General features: G+C 42.4%; 1 protein-coding gene across 2 annotated transcripts; it reads right to left on the minus strand.

The window, feature by feature from the left end:
- Window positions 1-192: 192 nt before the first annotated feature.
- GABA-B-R1 (gamma-aminobutyric acid type B receptor subunit 1) lies at window positions 193-19,060 on the minus strand. Of its 2 annotated transcripts, XM_071693826.1 has the most exons (19): window positions 18,750-19,060; window positions 17,054-17,179; window positions 15,327-15,425; window positions 14,571-14,705; window positions 13,769-13,939; window positions 13,215-13,431; window positions 12,708-12,856; window positions 12,278-12,361; window positions 11,887-12,057; window positions 11,570-11,711; window positions 10,879-11,029; window positions 10,214-10,454; window positions 9,685-9,889; window positions 9,125-9,225; window positions 8,264-8,419; window positions 7,896-8,027; window positions 7,477-7,603; window positions 7,040-7,105; window positions 193-6,337 (listed from the first exon to the last, which is right to left on the minus strand). In XM_071693826.1, exons 1-19 carry the CDS (start codon window positions 18,753-18,755, stop codon window positions 6,237-6,239), a joined length of 2,580 nt encoding a protein of 859 aa, XP_071549927.1. In that variant the 5' UTR covers window positions 18,756-19,060; the 3' UTR covers window positions 193-6,236. The 2 variants fall into 2 exon arrangements, with proteins under 2 accessions (XP_071549927.1, XP_071549928.1); XM_071693827.1 differs by lacking the exon at window positions 7,040-7,105.
- Window positions 19,061-19,391: the final 331 nt, after the last annotated feature.

Raw genomic sequence — 19,391 nt, forward strand, 5'->3', positions numbered from 1 at the left:
TTAAAGATCATTACATTAGACGTGTGACGCCCATTTGTTTCTCTTTTACAAGTTTTCAGGTCAACTTAACTCGGGCTATTGACAGTTGTGTTTTCATCCTTTTAACAGGTACTACTTCCCTTGTTCCTACCATCCAGATATCATGGAATCAGATCTCACTTTGTGAGGTGTCTTATCTCTTACTAATATATATATATATATATATATATATATATATATATATATATATATATATATATATATATATATATATATATATATATATATATATATATATATATATATATATATATATATATATATATATATACACAGACTTAAATCTTAGTATTTTCTCCGGCATGTCATCTTCAACTTCATATCACTAAGGAGTAAGTAGTGATGCTCTTGATCATCACGTGGAAACAGCCATGTTAACATAGTTAAGAAGTCTGAGCCTCAGCTGGGTTGAAATCAGCCATGAATATGCAGATTTTTTTATCTTGAAATAAGAAAAAATAAAACTAGAAATAGTCCTACTTGTTTAGGGTTAACAACTGATAAACCCAGTGACATTTTCTTTTAACTGGCTGCCATATGAGATACAATCTTACTGTGAAATACTTCTACTAATATGTAATGAAACAGAAAGAGATCATATAAAAGGTATCAGAAACATGTGACCCCAGACACCGAGGATTATGTCTTATGGCTATTTTAACCAGTCCTTCATCTCACCAGGTAAGATTGTCTGTCACATTAAAAGTACACATTCAAAAACACGACTATCAATGTAATTTCCCATTGCTTCACAAGCAAGTTCATCTCTTGACAATATGAACCTATGCCTCAGAAAGCTCATATATACAGTATGAGAGCATGTGGTCTGATAATCACCTTGATCACCTGAAATTCATGACTTCAGGGTTATCAGTCTGTTGGTTATGACTGATGATTTGGCAGCCTTAATGACCCCTAGCAGTCGAGAGATCCAAATCAACCCCACATAACCAACCAAGTAAGTCTGCCTCACCACACTATCAGCTGGATGACATCCATCTTAAAACTGAAATGTAAATTGATTTGACAAATGCGACGATACAGTTTGAACGAAGACTCGTCAGTCCGCCTTAGTCCCAATGACGAAGTTTCGGTACATAATATTGGCAGCCACAGGTGTGCGTCTGTCTGCACGTACAGTCCATCAGTAAGATTAGGAAAACGAGATGCAGGAAGTACGGAAACACTATGCTGTGCATACTGAGAGTACCAGTGTGTGCACGAGAGTATGACACTGAGTGATACCACAGTATCATACTGACAGTACCAGAGTGTGCATGAGGCTGTCATATTGAAAGTACTAGTATGTGCATCTGATTATCATACTGAGAGCACCCATATGTGGAGCAGACTATCATACTGAGAGTAACAGTATGTGCACCAGGCTAGTATACTGAGAGTACGAGTGCGAGAACTAGGGTTGTCATACTGATAGTGCCAGTATGTGCACCAGTGATTACTAACCCTTTGTTACATCATGTCTCAATTATCAAACGATATAATCATATCAGTTAAGAGACTGATATCATTACATACTACGTACATACTTATTGCCAGATACAATATAGTGGTTGACGAGTAAACACAATGATGATGTATACACAAGAAACGTTATACGATCATCATGGATTCATTTACACACAGGTGGATCTAAGATCTCATAGAACAACAGGTATTCAGCACAGTCCTGTATCAATATCAAATTCACATTTACTGGAAACATTAGGATTATTACTGAGTAGTGGACGTGATTTGTACACTAATAGGATGTGTTCAGTGTTCATGGTCTGGTGTACGAACGGTGGTCTGCCAGGGGTGTGAGCACAAGTGTGTGACTGACTTTGAGGTTTATGATACATAGTGTTTAACTATAAGGTATCAGGCCGCTACATGTAGATCATATGACATTAGGTTATAAGTTGGAGATCGGTTGGGCATTGCTATGTGGGTATACTATGGCAGTACATGTATTAAGAAAATACATAAATGAAGACTTAACGAAGCTACGACAGCAATGTGATATGGAGCCTCCATGGCTTCGCCATAACATTGCATACAAATATACAATGTAATTATATGAATCTTCATAACAATTCGCATAACACTGTAATGAAGGTGCTGATCAGTTGTCAGGGGAAGCAAGTGGTTGGGTGGCATACAGAAGCCGCCTGGCCGCTCCCACACCATGCCCTTGTTGGCAATTCCTCCTCAGTTGACGACTGCTTTGACCTAAGGAGGTATTGGCTAAAACCTCAAGAGCTGCTGTGTTACATACATTTTACGTTCAGGCCACAAGGAATTAACGGAAGGAATAGTTTATAAAAGCCCGACACAGACACAAGAGGTAGAGAAGAGACTTTATGATCAGTCAGGGGAAAAGTGTCATGTATCCTTATTCTACTTCCTATCACTCCGTATAAACAGGTTCTGGGGCATTATAGTGCTCTTAATATGACTATCAATGTTTAAGGATCAGTTTTGCCAAATGTGTCAGTGTCTTTTAACGCTTCCTGACCAACTTGCATACCTAAACGTTATCAGTAAGCGCGAAAACGCCAGGGCGACGACAAGCCTTCAATCAAACACCTTTTGTGTTCTTTATAAGATACATAAAACACGACACTAAATATGCAACATGAGGAGGATTGAAACCTACAAACCTAAAGAGTCAGATAGTATTGTGTGCTGGCACTAGTTTACGTGACCACAAATAACCCCAGAGAAATAATCTGCATCGCAGGCATCAACCCCAGAGTAGCAACGTTCCCCCAGTAAAAAAAAATGAATGATTGTACATGGTTTACATTATCTCACGGAGTAGGACTGCACTACTCCGTACAGATCCTTGTGCATCGTGAGCAGTGCCAGCCGTGAGTACGATGGAAGCAGCAGTCTGTGTCAACACTCCGAAGGATCTTAAATTCACGTCACCACTCGTAAAGTGTTCGAAAGAATCCTTCATTGTGAAATACATCGAGTTGTATGACTCTAAAATGTCTATGATCCTCATCTTTGAGAAGCTCTTCTGAGAAGGTGAATAACTGATGTGCTTGTAAGGAGAATTAAGTGTGAAAACTCTTCAACTTGTGCGAATATAGTATGAGATCCTCTTGACTGTGCAGAGGGAGAGGGAGTCTCTAGAATGTGCGGAGAGCGAGCGGGAACTTGGCTTCCGAGTGTGTGGAGAGTGTTTGAGAACCTCGCCATTGTGCAAATAGTGAAGTTGGGTGTAATAAAGATGGGTACGTCGATAATGAAAATCAGTTTGATGCGAATGATAGTAAAGAGGTAGACGTATTTATTAGAGTCGCTCGCCAGTGATAGCGTTTTTAAGTATCATTGTAAGATTATAAACGCGTAAAACTTGGTTTGTAATTTGTGTCAAGTGCCGAGCCATATATGATAGTTAACTACTCTGGTTGGCCGACGTTTACTTGCTCATTATTTTGCATTCATGGTACAGGTGTGTGAGGATGGTATGTGTTGCTGCCTCGCGATGACATAAAGATGATATCGTTAGCAGGTAATGTGACGTCACTGTGAATCGTTTGAGTAGCTATTCAGACACATTGGTTCTGCCAACTGTCGACTGAATATATTTCTTTTCGGGATTATATTAGGTTTTGGGTATGGATGACGATAAGTAGAAAAAGGAAAACGTAGTTTTTGGTATATACGACACGTTGATGAATAGCTGCTTATTAGGCTAGTATGATAAAAGAGGACAGTTAATTCCTTGTGTAATTAGTATAGTAAACAGATAGCTAATTTCTCTAATTTCTAGGGTACGAATAAGGCAAATGGGAACGATGAAAAGGTAGTTAACCTCTGGGTACGTGAACTTATCGAATCAAAATGAGGCTGTGGCATTTACACTTGGGGTCAGGCGTGTCTACACCCTCATTCATACACTTGACAGAGGTTCTTAAGACACTATTTACATCCTCGGTGTTGAGGTAGTGGAGTTCACATATACTGTTCCCACATTTGGAAGGTTCTCAAACACTTTCCGCGCAACTGGGAGGTACATATTTTTGTTACACCATGTCACAGATGGTTCATTTTTGGGTACACATGAAGCTATTCTGTATGATAGAAAATTAGATTCTGGGTACATGTGAGGCCAGTCAGAATTACAGAAAGTCATGATGCACAGTGTTGCTTAGTGGGTTGTTTGTGGCGTTCGTGAACAAGTCATAGAAATCGAGTTTTAATCAATCTGGAAACGAGACCAAGGCACAAGTACACTCTCTAACTATGTGACTTTCTCGCAGCTTTTCACATGAATACCAAACTAACCTATGATTGATATATACGTGCTTAATATACTATAAAGATTGTCAAACTTATCGTATTTGGTTTTCAAATAAGACGCCACACATAATATACATCCGAAATGCACAAAAAACAACTCGACTACTGAACCAAACAAGATGACTGTACGAAAGATAAGGAAATTTTGAATGTTGAGGTTTTGTTTTATAAATGTCAAAAAAATCATATTAAAACCTTTACGTTTACGATTTATGGTCATGTTATATTCGTGTTAATTTATATAGTCGACATCTAAATTTCATATACCTCTAATACAACAGTCATTCACCGTAAGTTAGTATAGCTCCTTAAGATACATGGAAATACTTTATCGATCTAATTTTCATGTTGTAGTCGTGAGAAGTTGTTCTTCAATTTTCAAAAAATAAAGACAAAAAGGTAAGAAAACTTTAGAAGAATAGGCTCCTAAATATTGCAATATTTTTCTCTTTTTTTTTGCATTTTTTCTTAGGGTAACTGTTATGGTAACTTTTTATCGCAATTTTTCATCGCAGATCATTGTTCCAGCAAGCGTTAGCTGAGGTCAGCGGCATCTTCGTCGACACAGGTCCTGACTGATCTTGAGCCACACATTCTTGCACACGATAGCAACATCTCTGGCAATATACGTCATTTTTACCTTATGAACCGTTACAATATATATGCTGGTCCCAAGCTACTGTGGCCTCAAAATTGTGAAGCGAAGCATCTCTGGGAAAGCGTCAGTTTTACATCACTGAAACGAACCGCTACAATATAAACTGATACCACATACAATGTCAGTTCAACCTTGAAATAAGTTAATCTTTGAATTGAGCCTTACTCGCCACAAGACCATCGAATGAATGACACAGGCTCACATATGAACGAGTGAATCATCGCACAGTATCACGCTAGGTGACTTGATTCCACGTATAGATATTTCTTTTAAGTTTGGCTGGCTAAGGGCCATGGGAGCTTTCACCATCCCTTGGTGTTCGTCTATCAATTTCCCGTATTATAATCTTCTCCTCTGAAACTATTGAGCCAATTTGAACCAAACTTGGCAGGGTTGGTCCTTGGGTGGTTCTTTTTAAAACTAAGCCTGTTAACCAGGACAACCATCCAAAATAGCCGATGTTACAAATCGTTTGTTAAACTTGTAGCTGTACAGGCTCGCGTGACCCACTCTTGGTCAGATATAACATCTGTTCCCGAGGCCTTCTAACTTGTCATGTCTTTTCGAATAGCTATGAGATCTGTCTCACTGAAACAGGCAGGTCTTTCACTTCCTCAAAAGGTACTAATTCTTCCTCTCTCATTACTTAATTGCCTCGTTAGCCCTATGTACGTATGTTTTGATAAGGCCTGGATTCTATGACTTCCGTCCTTAGCATATGATGAGCCACGGTCAAGGACGACAGACATATGATGAACTAGAGTGTTAAAGACATATTCTGAACGTCACGAGGAAACCCAACATATGACTAACCACTGGCAAAACCATCCTATAAGTAATGAACCACTGTCACAAAGACACCTGACGTCAGCTACCGTTTTCATTGGGATCATTTGTGAATATTTTAGCCCTGGCTCCTACTAGGGATTAGTTATTGCACAATGTTCCCGCATAACTGAGAACAGCACCACTACCATCGAGGACACGATCTCAGAGACACGTTCTTCAAAGATACTTTACGTCCTCCAGAACGTATCGTCAGAGATAAGATCTCTTGAGGGAGGATCACAGTCTCGAGAACACGAGATGTGTCCTCCTCGGTGTGGTGAAAAGAACGGTACTACCCCCCCACACAGGACACTTTGCTTAGCAAGGGAACTCATCGTCTCCGTAGCGGACGCGCGCCCGAGGCGAGGCTGGTTGCCTGGGCGAGCGGAGGCTGGCCTCACAGGTACGACTCGGAGATGTCGAAGTTGATCCTGGGCACCATGGCGTCGTCTGCTGCCGAGGTTTCTGGAGTGACGATTCTAACAGCGGGTCGGCCACCTGTTGGCGGAGGAACCATGTTAACAGACTCCTGTATCTGTGTATCTGGAACTATAAAAATTAGTAACATCTATGCAAATTATGACTTTGACAGTATTTTTTTTTTTCAGTTGCATTAGCCAAATAAATGGTTTCCCGTGTTGTACTGATGTAGGAGCTGGTATTAGTTGAATCACGCATGAAGATCATTTCTAATCTATGTAACAATCAGTTTACTTGTGTGAATCATGTCCTCTTTTCTTACATTACCGTCAAGGCTACTCAAAATAAGGTGACAGGGGTGATCGATGAGTGACGATCCAGTACTGACTGGTTGGCTGGCTAGTGTGTGTGTGTGTGTGCGTGTGTGTGTGTGTGTGTGTATCGAGGTCTGGCAAGGCGGTGTTGTCCTGGTTACGGTGTGTATTACAAAGCTTAGTGAAGTGGTGTGGCACTGGATGCAGGGTGTAATGAAAGCTTGATGTAGAGGTGTGACGAAGCAATGTGAAGCGGTGTGTGACGCTGATTACATTGCGTGCAAATGCCTAGTGAAGTTATGTGACGCTGGCAGCAATGTGTGCAGAGGCCTGGCGAGGAGTTGTGACAACAGTGTGTGCAAAGACTTGGTGAGGCGATGTGACACTGGCTGCAGTGTGTGCAACGGCCTGTTGAGGCAGTGTGACGCTGGCTACAGTGAGATTGCCAACCGGTAATCTTACTTACTACGATAACACAGCTCTATGTCGGCGGTGAGTAAGGGCAGAGTATATTTGTGGCTGTCCTCGGACCCTGTGAGGGAGACACAGGTACGCCTGAGGCTTTGCAATCTACTATACCTACACCTGAGACCTGGCAACGTATCATACCTAAACCTGATAAAAAGACACATTAGGTTAGGAGAGAACTTTGTGACATCCCCCCTCCCCCCACGTACACACACACACACACACACACACACACACACACAGCTACGTTCACCATCACAGGTTTCCTTTGTAAACACATCCCACCAACGTCCACACTCCCACTTAAGAACGCTCCCATGTACGAACACGGGCCACACCCATGTACATACCCCTCACCCATATTACGTACGAACAACCCAGGTACCCCGGCCAGGTTCACACATGGTCCATCCTCAGGTAGTGAGGTGTACGTACCTCCCTGCCGGAGGCGCATTTGGTGTGTGGGGTCTGGCACGGTGACGTGGTTCTCGGCCTGCTCTCGGCTCCTGATGGCCGCTCGCTCCTGAAGCTTCAGTTTCAACAGCCGAATCTTCTCCTCCTTCTGTGGACGAACACACACAAACGCACATTGCTGTAACTCTTGTCATACAGTCTTTGGAATATTTCTTGTGTACTGAATTTTACCCTCTTTGTCCGTATAGTGGCATTCATAAATCATATGTTAGTTGAAAAAAAGAAGAAACCAAGGTGCTATCATCGTACTCTGATGGTCTATGATTAACGGAAGTGAATAATTGCACATTGAAGTAAATGGGTCTATAATTACGTGAGTGTTATAATTGTTATATTCGAAAATTAGTGAGCGGTTTATGTATGAGGTGAAGTGGCGGTACCTCGGCGATGAGTCTTTGCATGTCCTCATTTTCGTGGAGGAGTTTTTGGTAGCGTTCCTCTTCCTCCTTGCTAGGGGCACTGTCCCCTGTGGAGTCGACGCGTTCCCCGGGGTGACGCACCACTTCCACGATCTACCACACGTACATACAAAGCTTTATACGAAATGTACAACTTCCATTTTACTACTAATACGTAATCAGAATTTATGAGATCAGTTATTTTGTCGCATCAAAGATACTGTAAAGCATTATTTTCATGGCGTGAAGGTTCATCTAAAGATTTCCAAAAATGATAGAAAATATCATGGGTTATAGAATATACTGATGATGCAGTGCTGTTCTGGGTGACGGTGACACGGTGGGCTTACCTTGGGGACGAAGATGAGTGCCATAGAGAGGAAACAGCAGAAGATGATGGCGAGGGAGACGAAGGCGAAGGCTGCGTCCTGCTGAGCAGAAATGACCAAGATGACCGGCGCCGTGATGAGGCACAACACCACCACGTTGTAGATGCTCATCCCCACCTGCAACACCGCCTGCATTACTGCCTCATACCACATCACCAACACCTTCATTACTGCCTCGTACTCTATCCCTACCACCACCTGCATCACAGCCTCATACCATATCCTCACCAAAACCTTCAATCACAACCTTATACTACATTCTCACCACCACCTGATTATTGTAATGATGTTTAATGTAAAGTGAGGATGTAGAATGAACTGATCATACTGTAGCGAAAAACAGAGGACGATGAGCCGTCATAAGGTATGGACAGTTCTGGCGTTAGGTATAGCGAATATCTGACAACACTGCTGTGGTGAGAGGGAAGTGAGCAGTGAACTGCTGATGAAACAGGTTCCAGAGGCATTGCTTTGAAGTGAAGATGCATTTGTCGAGGTTGTGTTAAAGATGTGTTTGTTTAGGTGAGGTAAATTTGGATCTATCAAGGATATGGTAAAGAAGTGTTTATTGATGGTAAAGTGAATTTAGCTTTATCTAGCTCTATGTACAATGCAAAAGAGATGAGTTTGGTAGTGTGTTTCTGTGGTGAGTATGACATTAAGTGATGGTGCGGAGAGAATGACAAAGAGAGACATTCTGCATTCGCTCAGGAAACTGGCATTTATATATTTTTCTTTTCCACGACTGTCTTCCAAGATGGCGGACAATATCAGGGCAAAGCTACGGAAGAACGGCACTTGGCTTCAGGAGGATGGACGTACCAGTCTGGAGTCGTTGATCTGCTTGAGCTTGATGCTGCGCGTCTCGTAGGCCAGGAAGAGACCAAAGATGAGAAGCAGACCCTTGTAGCCGTACAGCAGACCTGAGTGAGGGAACGAGGATGAGACAAAGATCCTCGTAGTCGTATATATATATTTACATGATTTTTTAGAGTTCTGTAAGATTGTAGAAAGGTCTGTTCTTATAAACAGTATATCCTGTGGATCATCAACTTTACAGCCTTCACAGAGCTTCATCCGACATTGCCTACGCTACAAACAACAGCCGTACTGATGTATTTGAACGTCACCTCAATAGAGCAATGCCTCAATATAGGATAGGGAATCGTAAACTAAGGGGAGAGGGACATCTGAGAATATTACTGATATATTCTGAAATCTATGCTATTCGTAAGTGTCAACAGTGCGCGCGCGCGTGTGTGTGTGTGTGTGTGTGTGTGTGTGTGTGACAACATACAGAGAGATAAATGACGAGTGTGCCTGACAGGTAATGCTGGGAGAAGATAATCATAAGGAAAGACCCCTCCCCGTCCAGTCCTCACCCAGCCAGATGGTGTTGTGGTGGCTCTCGCAGTGCTCAAGCTCGGGCTTGATCTTGACATCCTCCACTGTATCTTTGGGCACCTCGAGCGGGAACACCTCAAGCGTCCTCTGCAGGGGATCCACACACTGCCAGACGCTCAGCACTATCACGTCTACCACCACGAAGCTCCCCACCATCAGGTACAGCTTCCAAGGCTCTACGCGCTACACCACCACCACAAGTCATCACCACGAAACAATAGAAGGGAAGTTAGGACCATGGGATGAGATAAGGACGAGTATTAATCTATGTGTTGAATGGATACAAACAAGAATCTAAGGTCTAAGAAATTTACAAATTATTTATTTTCCCTAATAGTAACTAAAGCAAGATTGAAAGCTTTTTGGACTGTTTACGAATCAGAACTTCGGAATTGAGAATTCACATTACAGTCATTCATAATATTTTGCTACATATACAGGCACAGGTACTTGTGGATATGCTAAACCTTTTTTCGCTTCCGAAAACCCAGACTGTTGATTTGTTACCTTATTCTCCATTTTAGTTTTGGTGGTGAGTCTGTGGACGCGCCAGATCTTGGAGAACATGGCGCCATAGGCGAGGGTAAAGCCGAGCGAGAGGCACCAGGCTCGTAGGCCACACACAGTCGGGAACTGTTGCTGGCTGACGAACTGCCCGTCCAAACCCAGCAGGAAGATGGACCCTAGGCAGATGATGATGCCCACCAGCGTGATGTTGTTACAGGCCGGATGCGACAGCTGGATCAGCCTGGTGATGGTGGTGTGGGGTCAGCTGCTGGCGTAGTGATGGTGTCGTGAATTGTAAAGGGTTTGTTGTGACGTTGGTGGTGTATGGTGAGTTCTTGGATGGCAGTGGTGTGTAGCTCTCGAATGGTAATTGTCTGGTGTATTGCTGTTTAGGAGTGGGTGTGTAGCCTTTCCTTAGCTTTCAGTTGGACAAGAACTTCAGTTTTCAAGTACATAAACTACTTAACAGAAGTTAAACACAAGCTCCTTGGCTCTCCTACTTAAACATTTGCCATTGATGCCTTTGAAGTCTTGCCCGCCACGATGTGTTCACCGTTGACTATCAATAGTTAACAAGATACCAGGTCTCTATGTACGTGGTCATTATGATATGCACCGTGTGTGGTTAGTGGGACATATACCGTCGATACCTGTGGCACACGTACCGTCGATGCCTGTGGACGAAGGTGAAGGCGAGGAGGAGGATGGCCCATGCAGCCCCGACGGTGCTAATGGTACACATGCTGATGAAGAGACCGAGGGATACGGTACGTAGCTGCCGCCTTACGATGGTCCGGTCCTGCGGCACCTTCCCACCTGCAACGTATCACTAGCCGGTGAGGAGACATCACTAACATCACCAGCGAGGAGGTCACTAACATCATCAGAGGTTCATTACTAATATCACCACTGAGGTCATAGGTTTACTTCAACATAGTCAGTGGGTATATACCCAGCCACGTAGCCAGTTAGATAACTAGCCATATCACCAACTGAACCACGCAAGATTATGATAACGAGCAACATACAACTGACACACGGTTCACACTGATACAGTCCCTTGGCCATCATATCTTTGTCTTCCCCACAGGGAGGCGTAAACAACGAACGCCAGTTAATGTGTCATTCTTATCAACACCATACATAAGACATTTAATTCTCAGCAATACTGTACATAAGATGTTTATTTCTCAGCAATCCCTCAGAAATATGCATACAAGACCTTTAATTCTCAGTAATGCCGTCCACAAGACCTTTAATTATCTACAATACCATACACAAGACCTTTACTCTCAGCAGTATTGTATACAAAATGTTTAATCATCGGCAATACTGAACACGAGACATAACTCCTACCTATCCAGCGTTCTCTGTTGAACCACGTGAGGTTATCCGTCTGTACATCAAAGTAGCCTAGCTTATGATATCGGCCGTCGATCATCTGCTCCACCTGTGTCCATGCTATCCTGTCACCGTCATTGCTGAATGCCACTCGTCCCTGAAACGTAATTTCCTCTTGGAAATCTTGCAATGTATTGTCATTCATTTACGACGTAAAGTATTTCATATGAAGCTTCAAAAATTGTTTTGACATGAAGGTTCCGGTTCATCAGAGTTTCCTGACTTACTTCCCTGACTAATACCTGAGCGATGAAGTTTAATTTGATACCTACAGACACACCCAGGAACTGTGTGGCGTTCATGGCCTTGTACAACTCGTCGGCGATCTCCTTGTTGGTGTAGGTGAACTCTTCGATGGACCGGTTTACTGCCGCCAGCCTCTCCATGGTTTTATTGAGGGCGAGCGCCACACTCCAAATGGCATCGTAGGCTAGAGGAGCTTCCTGAAGAGGAAGATAAGATTATGTTGATAATTCCCTTTCATTATAATTCATGTCTGATAACACCTGATGGAGTAAGAACTAGACGAATCATGCTCGAAGAAACTTTTATTTCATATGATGATAATCACCTTACTAAGCTTATTATAGAAATTGTTGAATATCTAACTGGAGTCATTTAATGCAAGTGAAAAAAGTGTCGGGCGTGGCGAGCGTATGTTACCTGGTAGCCGACGGGGTTACTCTGGTTCTCGTAGCCTCGCTCTATGAGGGCCTGGTTCAGTCGCCGTCGGAAGCCTCCCGCCGTCTGTTGAGTGACAGCCTTGAATGTCTCTCCGCAAGGAGAACAGCTCGTTATCTCTGTATATAGTGACCTACGGACTTTCGTTTTCTATGTATACAATGACCTACGGATTTTGAATAATTTGTCAAAACTGACCAATGGTAAAGTCTACTGACCTACCTCATTCACGTTACGGTAAAGTTTTATAAATTCAGACTATGATAGATTGTAACCAAACTATGATAAATTGTGGCCAAGTTAGAATGTATTTCTTTTAATGTATAACTACAGTTAGTGTTACGAAATGTCCACATACTTCAGTGGCGCAGTGTGAGGAGAGGACAGGGTACCCGCAGGTGAGGTTCCTTACCATGCCAGAGATGGTTTTCTCGTTGTCCTTGTTCCACATGAGTGCCTCAGTGGTGAGGTGACCCTCTGCTGCCATCCTCATTTCTTCCCGGGTGCAGTTGAGGTTCTCCTCCTGCAGGTGGTTCTCGAACCAGCTGTCTTCATACCAGCCTGCGATAACGAATCTCTCAGTACCATACCCCAAAGATCACCTACCCACCTAACCCCATACACCTCACGAAGTATGACACATTTGAGCAGAATCATGTACTGAACCTTCAGTAGTTATCTTGGCTGAGATTTTAATTTAACGTACTGTCATAAACATCAAGTTGTCGTTAACAAACACCAAGACCACTTCTTGACCTTGTTCAAGCCGCATCACAGATAACATCCAATTAATTACTCAGTGGTAGTTGTTAAGTATATTTCGGCAGATTTTCAAGCAATAATTTTACATAAATTTCTACCGTAAGCTACGATTTACATTGTTTTACATTGCTTACCAAATGTGTTAGGAGATACGTACCAATGAAGAACCAGACGTAGCTCTTGCCATAGAGGGTATTCTTATATATCTCACAGAGGACCCTCCTGGCGGCGTTGACATAGAAGAGGCCGACGATGATCCTTGCATCCTGCCGCTTGAGGTTCCTGACAGCGTCGGTCGGGTCGGTGAGGAAGCTCTGGCGCGTCACGATCTCGATGCCTGCGTCCTTACACCGCAGTTCCAGGTCCTCCACCGTCTGCACCGCACATCATGCATGGTATCAGTCAGAGACGGAGGGGGTTTAACAAAATTCTCCACTGCCTTATGACCTCTAGGTTTTGCCAGATAAAACATTTGTATCAATACTTTCTCAAATGAATTTTTGCTTTAACTCAGATCTACTCATTCCCTTTTCTCACCTGCTACGATCAAATTCGACTTCATTAATCTGATGCTATGTAAAAGCAAACATACTATTCGTTAGAATTATAGATCAAATTTCTGAATCTCTTGCCAATTTTGAGCTGGAATAATTCATAATGTATGAGAAAACTACATCAAATTAAAAAACGGAAAAAATCTGTTAAGTTTACCGATATGAAGACCTCTTCGGCCTGCTGGATGATAGCGACGCGAGACCAGTTGTACTTCTGCATGACCCTGATTCTGGTAGGGTTGTGGACGGTGGCTGAGGGATGCGTTCGGAAGAACGTCGGGAACCGTTGCCGATCAGAGAGGGCCGGCGAGCTGGACCCGTATGATAGCTGCGGTGCGAGATGCATTAGACACACACAGGTGGCCCAGCTTACAACAGGTACAAACAGTTAGCCAGAGGTACAACAGATACACAGTCAATCAGTCAACGATAGACGACAGGTACAGAGTTAAAGACAAAACAAGTATACATAATACGAAGGTTCGTTTAATGGATGTAAGCGATGAATACGTAAATTCTAGCTGGAATTATCCTGCAGTTCGTAACAATGTCTTGTCATTAGAAATTTGGATGTGTGAGAATATGACAGATCTTGACTGTAATATCAAATTACCACATCTAGAAGGAACTCAATACAGTTACAAAGCAGGCTTTGCCTCAGGTTTTCATACAATCAGAGACATTAATAAATAACTTCGCTATTCTGTCACGGGATATGCAGAAAAATACAGCACAACGAGAGGTCTAATTAGCAAACATATGTGAGGGCAAGTGAGAGAACAGAGAATATAGTTGACCTTGCTATCATCAGGTCTCATAAAGTAAGGGATACAGTAGAGGGTATGTGATGTAAGAAAAGGCAGAGGATGAAGCGGAATTCATCAGTACAATGTTCCCTAAATAGTGGATACAGCAGAGGGTATGTGACAAGTCATTGTGCCGGATGTAGAGAAACTTACCACAACGAGGTTCCACATCTTGGCAGCCTCACCGATGGTGGTGCACACGGTGGAGCAGCCGCCGAGGAGCATCAGCTTGGTGGGAGGGTTGTAGAGCAAGTCGTACATCACTGCTGCACCAAGACCTGGCTCGCACTCAACAACACAACACAAAACGTTACTGTGGTCGTGTGCCGGAGGCTCGGCGCTCAAATTAGGTTACCATAAAAAAAATCTCTAACTATTTGGTTCCTCTCATTCCCCCAGTTAGGCCAGGTTAGGTTAGATGAGGTTGAATGCGAATGAGTTACGGGACAAACTTGACTTAACCTAACTTAATGAGAGAATCTTTGGGGGCGAATCTTCAGGTGTTCCTAGAATGGACTTCAAAGAAAAGTCATGAAGTGTTAGGATAATGAGGTGTGAGGCTGAAATGGTCAGGAGATATAAGACTGATGTGTGATGATCATGGGTTACAAGGAACATGAGGTGTAAGGTTACGAAAGACAGTTTAAGGCATGTATGAGGCTGTACTTGCCAAAGAGATATCAACATCATGAGACATAAAGTTGCAAGAGTCATGAGTTACTTTCATGAGATTTGAGGTTGAAGGGTTAGCTATCTGAATTATGACATATCAAGTGGTCAGGATTATGAAGAACAAAGCTAAAGAGATCATGGTTATGAGGAGCTAAAACCATATAACTTTGGAGGATATGAAAAACATGATAATGAAGAAAGCAGAATCACGAGGTATGAGAAGGAGGAGCAACTCACCAGGGAGTCATTCCATGCGAGGTTGAGCTTGTACCCGGGCAGGAGGTCGGGCCGTTTGTTTACATCTTCCATAGCCAGCATGGCGGCCGGCTGACATGCCTACGTCAGGTAGAAGGGATGTTAACTTTTCCATTCTACCTAGATGAAAGTTATATAAGTTATATATGCTAACATTTAGTAATATTCTGATGCTTTCCCAAACAAATTATTCGTTTTCTCTAAAGCCTTCTTCTTGTATATTGACTAAACATAAGACGAATTATCAATGGATTGCAAACAAGAAAGATGAAATATACGCGTACATGGCCACATATGCAACCTTACACTAAGAACTTATAAAAGTACACAAGCCCAGATATTCTTGAGAACATCCACACGTTCTGAACTTATGCTCACACACACACCACACACACACACACACACACACACACACACACACACACATATCCATTTGAGAGGGGCACTGTAGAAACGAGCGCTCGACTGCACAACAGGTAAGACCGAATGTTGACGCCTGGCCAATAGAAGGGAATGTTGTCACTGAACGTAGATTCGTCATTAGCGCTAACCATTATATATATCAGCATGCTGTACTGCAGGTGTTGCTGGAGATCTTCACACTCCTCACATTAGTTAAGGGTACCAGCATAGCATCATCGATTACTTTGATGAACCTGTTAGACTTAAGAATATTCCTAACCATTAATCATAATCTTGATATGTTTTCGTTTTTTTTTTTTCTCAGCACGAGGGTTCTATCTTGATTGTAATGATAATGTAATATTTTCTCATTCGGATTTTCCTAATCTGAAACTTATATACAGGCCAAATGAGAAGGGGGATATCACTGCTCCGGGGTCCGTTCAAAATCTATATTTCACATACCAAAAATACATATAAATAGATATTCTAAATCAAAACGCACTTGAGACGTTACACTGAATTCCTATCATCTGTTCTGTCAACCACACTCGGGCCTACATAATACAGATCCACTGCATCAAGTTTCACAGGTATCTAATGATTACCGTAAGAGAGTAAACAAAGAGGACTGCTAATAGCTGGCTGTTCAACAGATATTAAGATTTATTCTTTGTCCGAAATCTGGTTTGATTTTATTCCTATATACATTATACTTTCCAAAGTCACTTCTCTGCTCACATACCAGTGTGGCTTTAACTCAGTGCATTCTTCGTGTGCCTCCACAACATTTACATCTCATTCCTACAGTTATGGCACCACTGTTAAGCCAATCCAGGATCTTTTTTAAGTTCTGTACCAACAGCTTACTCCCAAGACGCGTTGCAGCGTTTTCCTCCATGTTCAGTGGCCACCTGCTGAGACGATACTCAACTATCACCCCCCCTCGAGTTACCATTGACACTTAACCTTCTCCATGTTATCTAATCCATAATCTGCCGTTTCCAGTGTTTTCACAGCAGACACATTAGACCTCGATCCAATTTTCATTCTGTTGCACTGAAGCATCATGTCACCCTTCTTAAGTCATTCTAAATCTGACTAATTTACCTCATTTCCTCGTGGATTTGATATGAACTGTTCTATTCATCTGTTATTTGGAACACGATACCTCTCGTATTATCATCATCACCTCAGTCCACACCATATACCATTAAACTTTAATCGAAAAGACAAAAGATTATGTACTGTGCATGCATGGTATCCTGGGTTGTCACAACACTGGTATAAGAGGGCGGGCTGCTCACCTGACCGCCCTGCCAGCCGTCCGAGCCACCGATGGGGAAGATGCCGCCTATGTTGAGGAGCTGCTCGCTGCCCGTACCTCCCACCACCATCGCTGCCATACACACCACCCACACCCACGCTGACACCTGTATAAAGGCAAATTACAATAGAATACTAATTTTACAGGATAATAAACGAATGAGAAAGTTGTGAGTTCAACTTCACTGGCTGAGAAAGGAATATTGTCAATTACTGTTAGACGTGATTACAAAATCGCATGTATTAACATAAAGACGTCAGCACGTATCGAGTTTGAAGGCATTTAGTGATACAGTGTCTGCATGATGTCAAACCCAAGCCGCTACAGAGATATACCACAGAGGCTGCAGATCAAAAAAGAACATTTCACTGCAAAAGAACTCCATGTCTTATGATGTGCAAAAATAGGGCCTTTTAATGGATAGGTTCAAACAAACCCTGCAAGAAATCACAACACCATATTGCTGATAACAAACCACCTAAACTTCTGAGTCTATATCCACTTTATGCATCTAGTCGGTAAAAGACCCCATGTGAAATACTGTGTATTGAAGTTTACGTAATGAACCAGTTTTGCAGCAGTCTGTCATACCAGCCCACTGGGTCTGATAGAGACCCTTTGAGACCTTGTTTCTTTTTTTGTGCTACCGATCATAGAATGAGCATAGTGTGTGTACAATACACTGGCGGGTGATAACAGCACAGATCAAAAAAGAAAATCAAACATTATCAACTTTCTGTTAGATATACGAGAATATATCAAAGTATACCATAGCGGTTCGATGATAGATTATAGCCCATTAAAGTTTCATAATTCCATTTTTTGTCATCATTTATGCATCCACAACTGTCTTGTTTTCAGATTGATTACACACTTTTAAAAGGGCGTTTTATCTGATACTTCAGAAAAAGTGGCTGGTCAAAGTGGTTAGAAGCAGGGTTGCAAATGCTGAGGGTAAACTAGGAATCTATACATGTTCTCTTACAATAGTTCAGCATATGTTGTCAAGGAACGTAAGCGGAATTCAGTTGAAAGTAATCTATCGAGGTCATAAGAAATCTAATCTTAATGTGGTGTGACTTGCAATTGATTTTTATGTACACCGTAATCGCTTTAGGTTGTAGATTTATATAAGGTTCCAAGAGCCTCCTTAACAAATATCAAACGACTGAAACCGAACTTCCTCTCACAGATCTGAACTTACCTTATCTCATAGATCTGAACTTACCTTATCTCATAGATCTGAACTTTACCTCCACTCACAGATCTAAACCCTACCTCCACTCACAGATCTGTACTCTACCTCCACTCACAGATCTGTACTTTACCTCCACTCACAGATCTGGACTCTACCTCCATTCACAGATCTGTACCCTACCTCCACTCACCGACCTGTACCCTACCTCCACTCACAAGTCTGGACTCAGATCTGAGTCCTACCTCCATTCGGATATTCCTGAAGAGAACTTAAGACTTTAATGTGGACCAAAAGTTTCCAGTACAATATCTCAAATATCTAAATATTTTTGAGTGCATGAACGAACACCACCCACTCCTAACCTAAAAAAAAAAAAAAGGCACTGACAGTGGTAAACTATGGAAATACGGAACTACTGATTCAGGCCACAAGTTCTTACTTGCCCAAGTGTTCATTGCACTGTAATGCACTTACTAACCTTCATGTTGGCAGACAAGGGTGAAGAAGCTTCAGGTGCCGAGCATGGCGAAGGAGTTTTACCCGGGGAACAGGTGGTGTCCGGCGGCTCCGTCGCCTCCTGAGAAACACGTCCTAAACCTTCGCGTCAGCCTAGTTGCGCAACACCGACCTACGCGCATCTGGCTAGTAGAATTCAGAAGTTTAATTTGGGAATAATTGTGCTCTGTCTCCCCATCTTCATAGCGGAATTAAATTCGAGTTGGGAGTCATATGTCGCGTTATGGTTAACGGAGAAAAGAATAGAAGCAACATGTTCGGACGGTGGGAATGGTCCAGGTGGGTGGATATTGATTCAGTGGGTGGCGCAAGCGTGGCCCCGCGCCGTGGCACTGGGCATGCTCCTCCGAGATAGTATATACATATGAACATCCATGATGTAAAAATAACGATAATATACAAATGATGTTTGCTTATTTTCTTGGAATCTCGCTCATTTGCGACAGTTTTTAGTTAATCTACATTCCGCTTACTTTATCAAAGACCTTCTGTAGTTAAGTTTACATTCATTTTGTTAAATTCGTTACATTGGAAGCAAATGGTTTCCATATTCTTTGGGAATTTAAATATTTTGTTGTTATAGACACCCGAGAGAGAGAGAGAG

This window comes from Panulirus ornatus, chromosome 56, assembly GCF_036320965.1.
Source record: "Panulirus ornatus isolate Po-2019 chromosome 56, ASM3632096v1, whole genome shotgun sequence".
NCBI classification, from domain to species: Eukaryota; Metazoa; Arthropoda; class Malacostraca; order Decapoda; family Palinuridae; genus Panulirus; species Panulirus ornatus.

What these genes read in the sequence shown, in the direction of transcription:
- GABA-B-R1 (XM_071693826.1), bottom strand. An exon ending in TCGCATGGAATGACTCCCTG is followed by an intron (nt 14,706 to 15,326) that starts GTGAGTTGCTCC and finishes TGTGTTGTTGAG; the next exon opens with TGCGAGCCAGGTCTTGGTGC. An exon ending in AGATCAACGACTCCAGACTG is followed by an intron (nt 8,420 to 9,124) that starts GTACGTCCATCC and finishes GCGGTGTTGCAG; the next exon opens with GTGGGGATGAGCATCTACAA.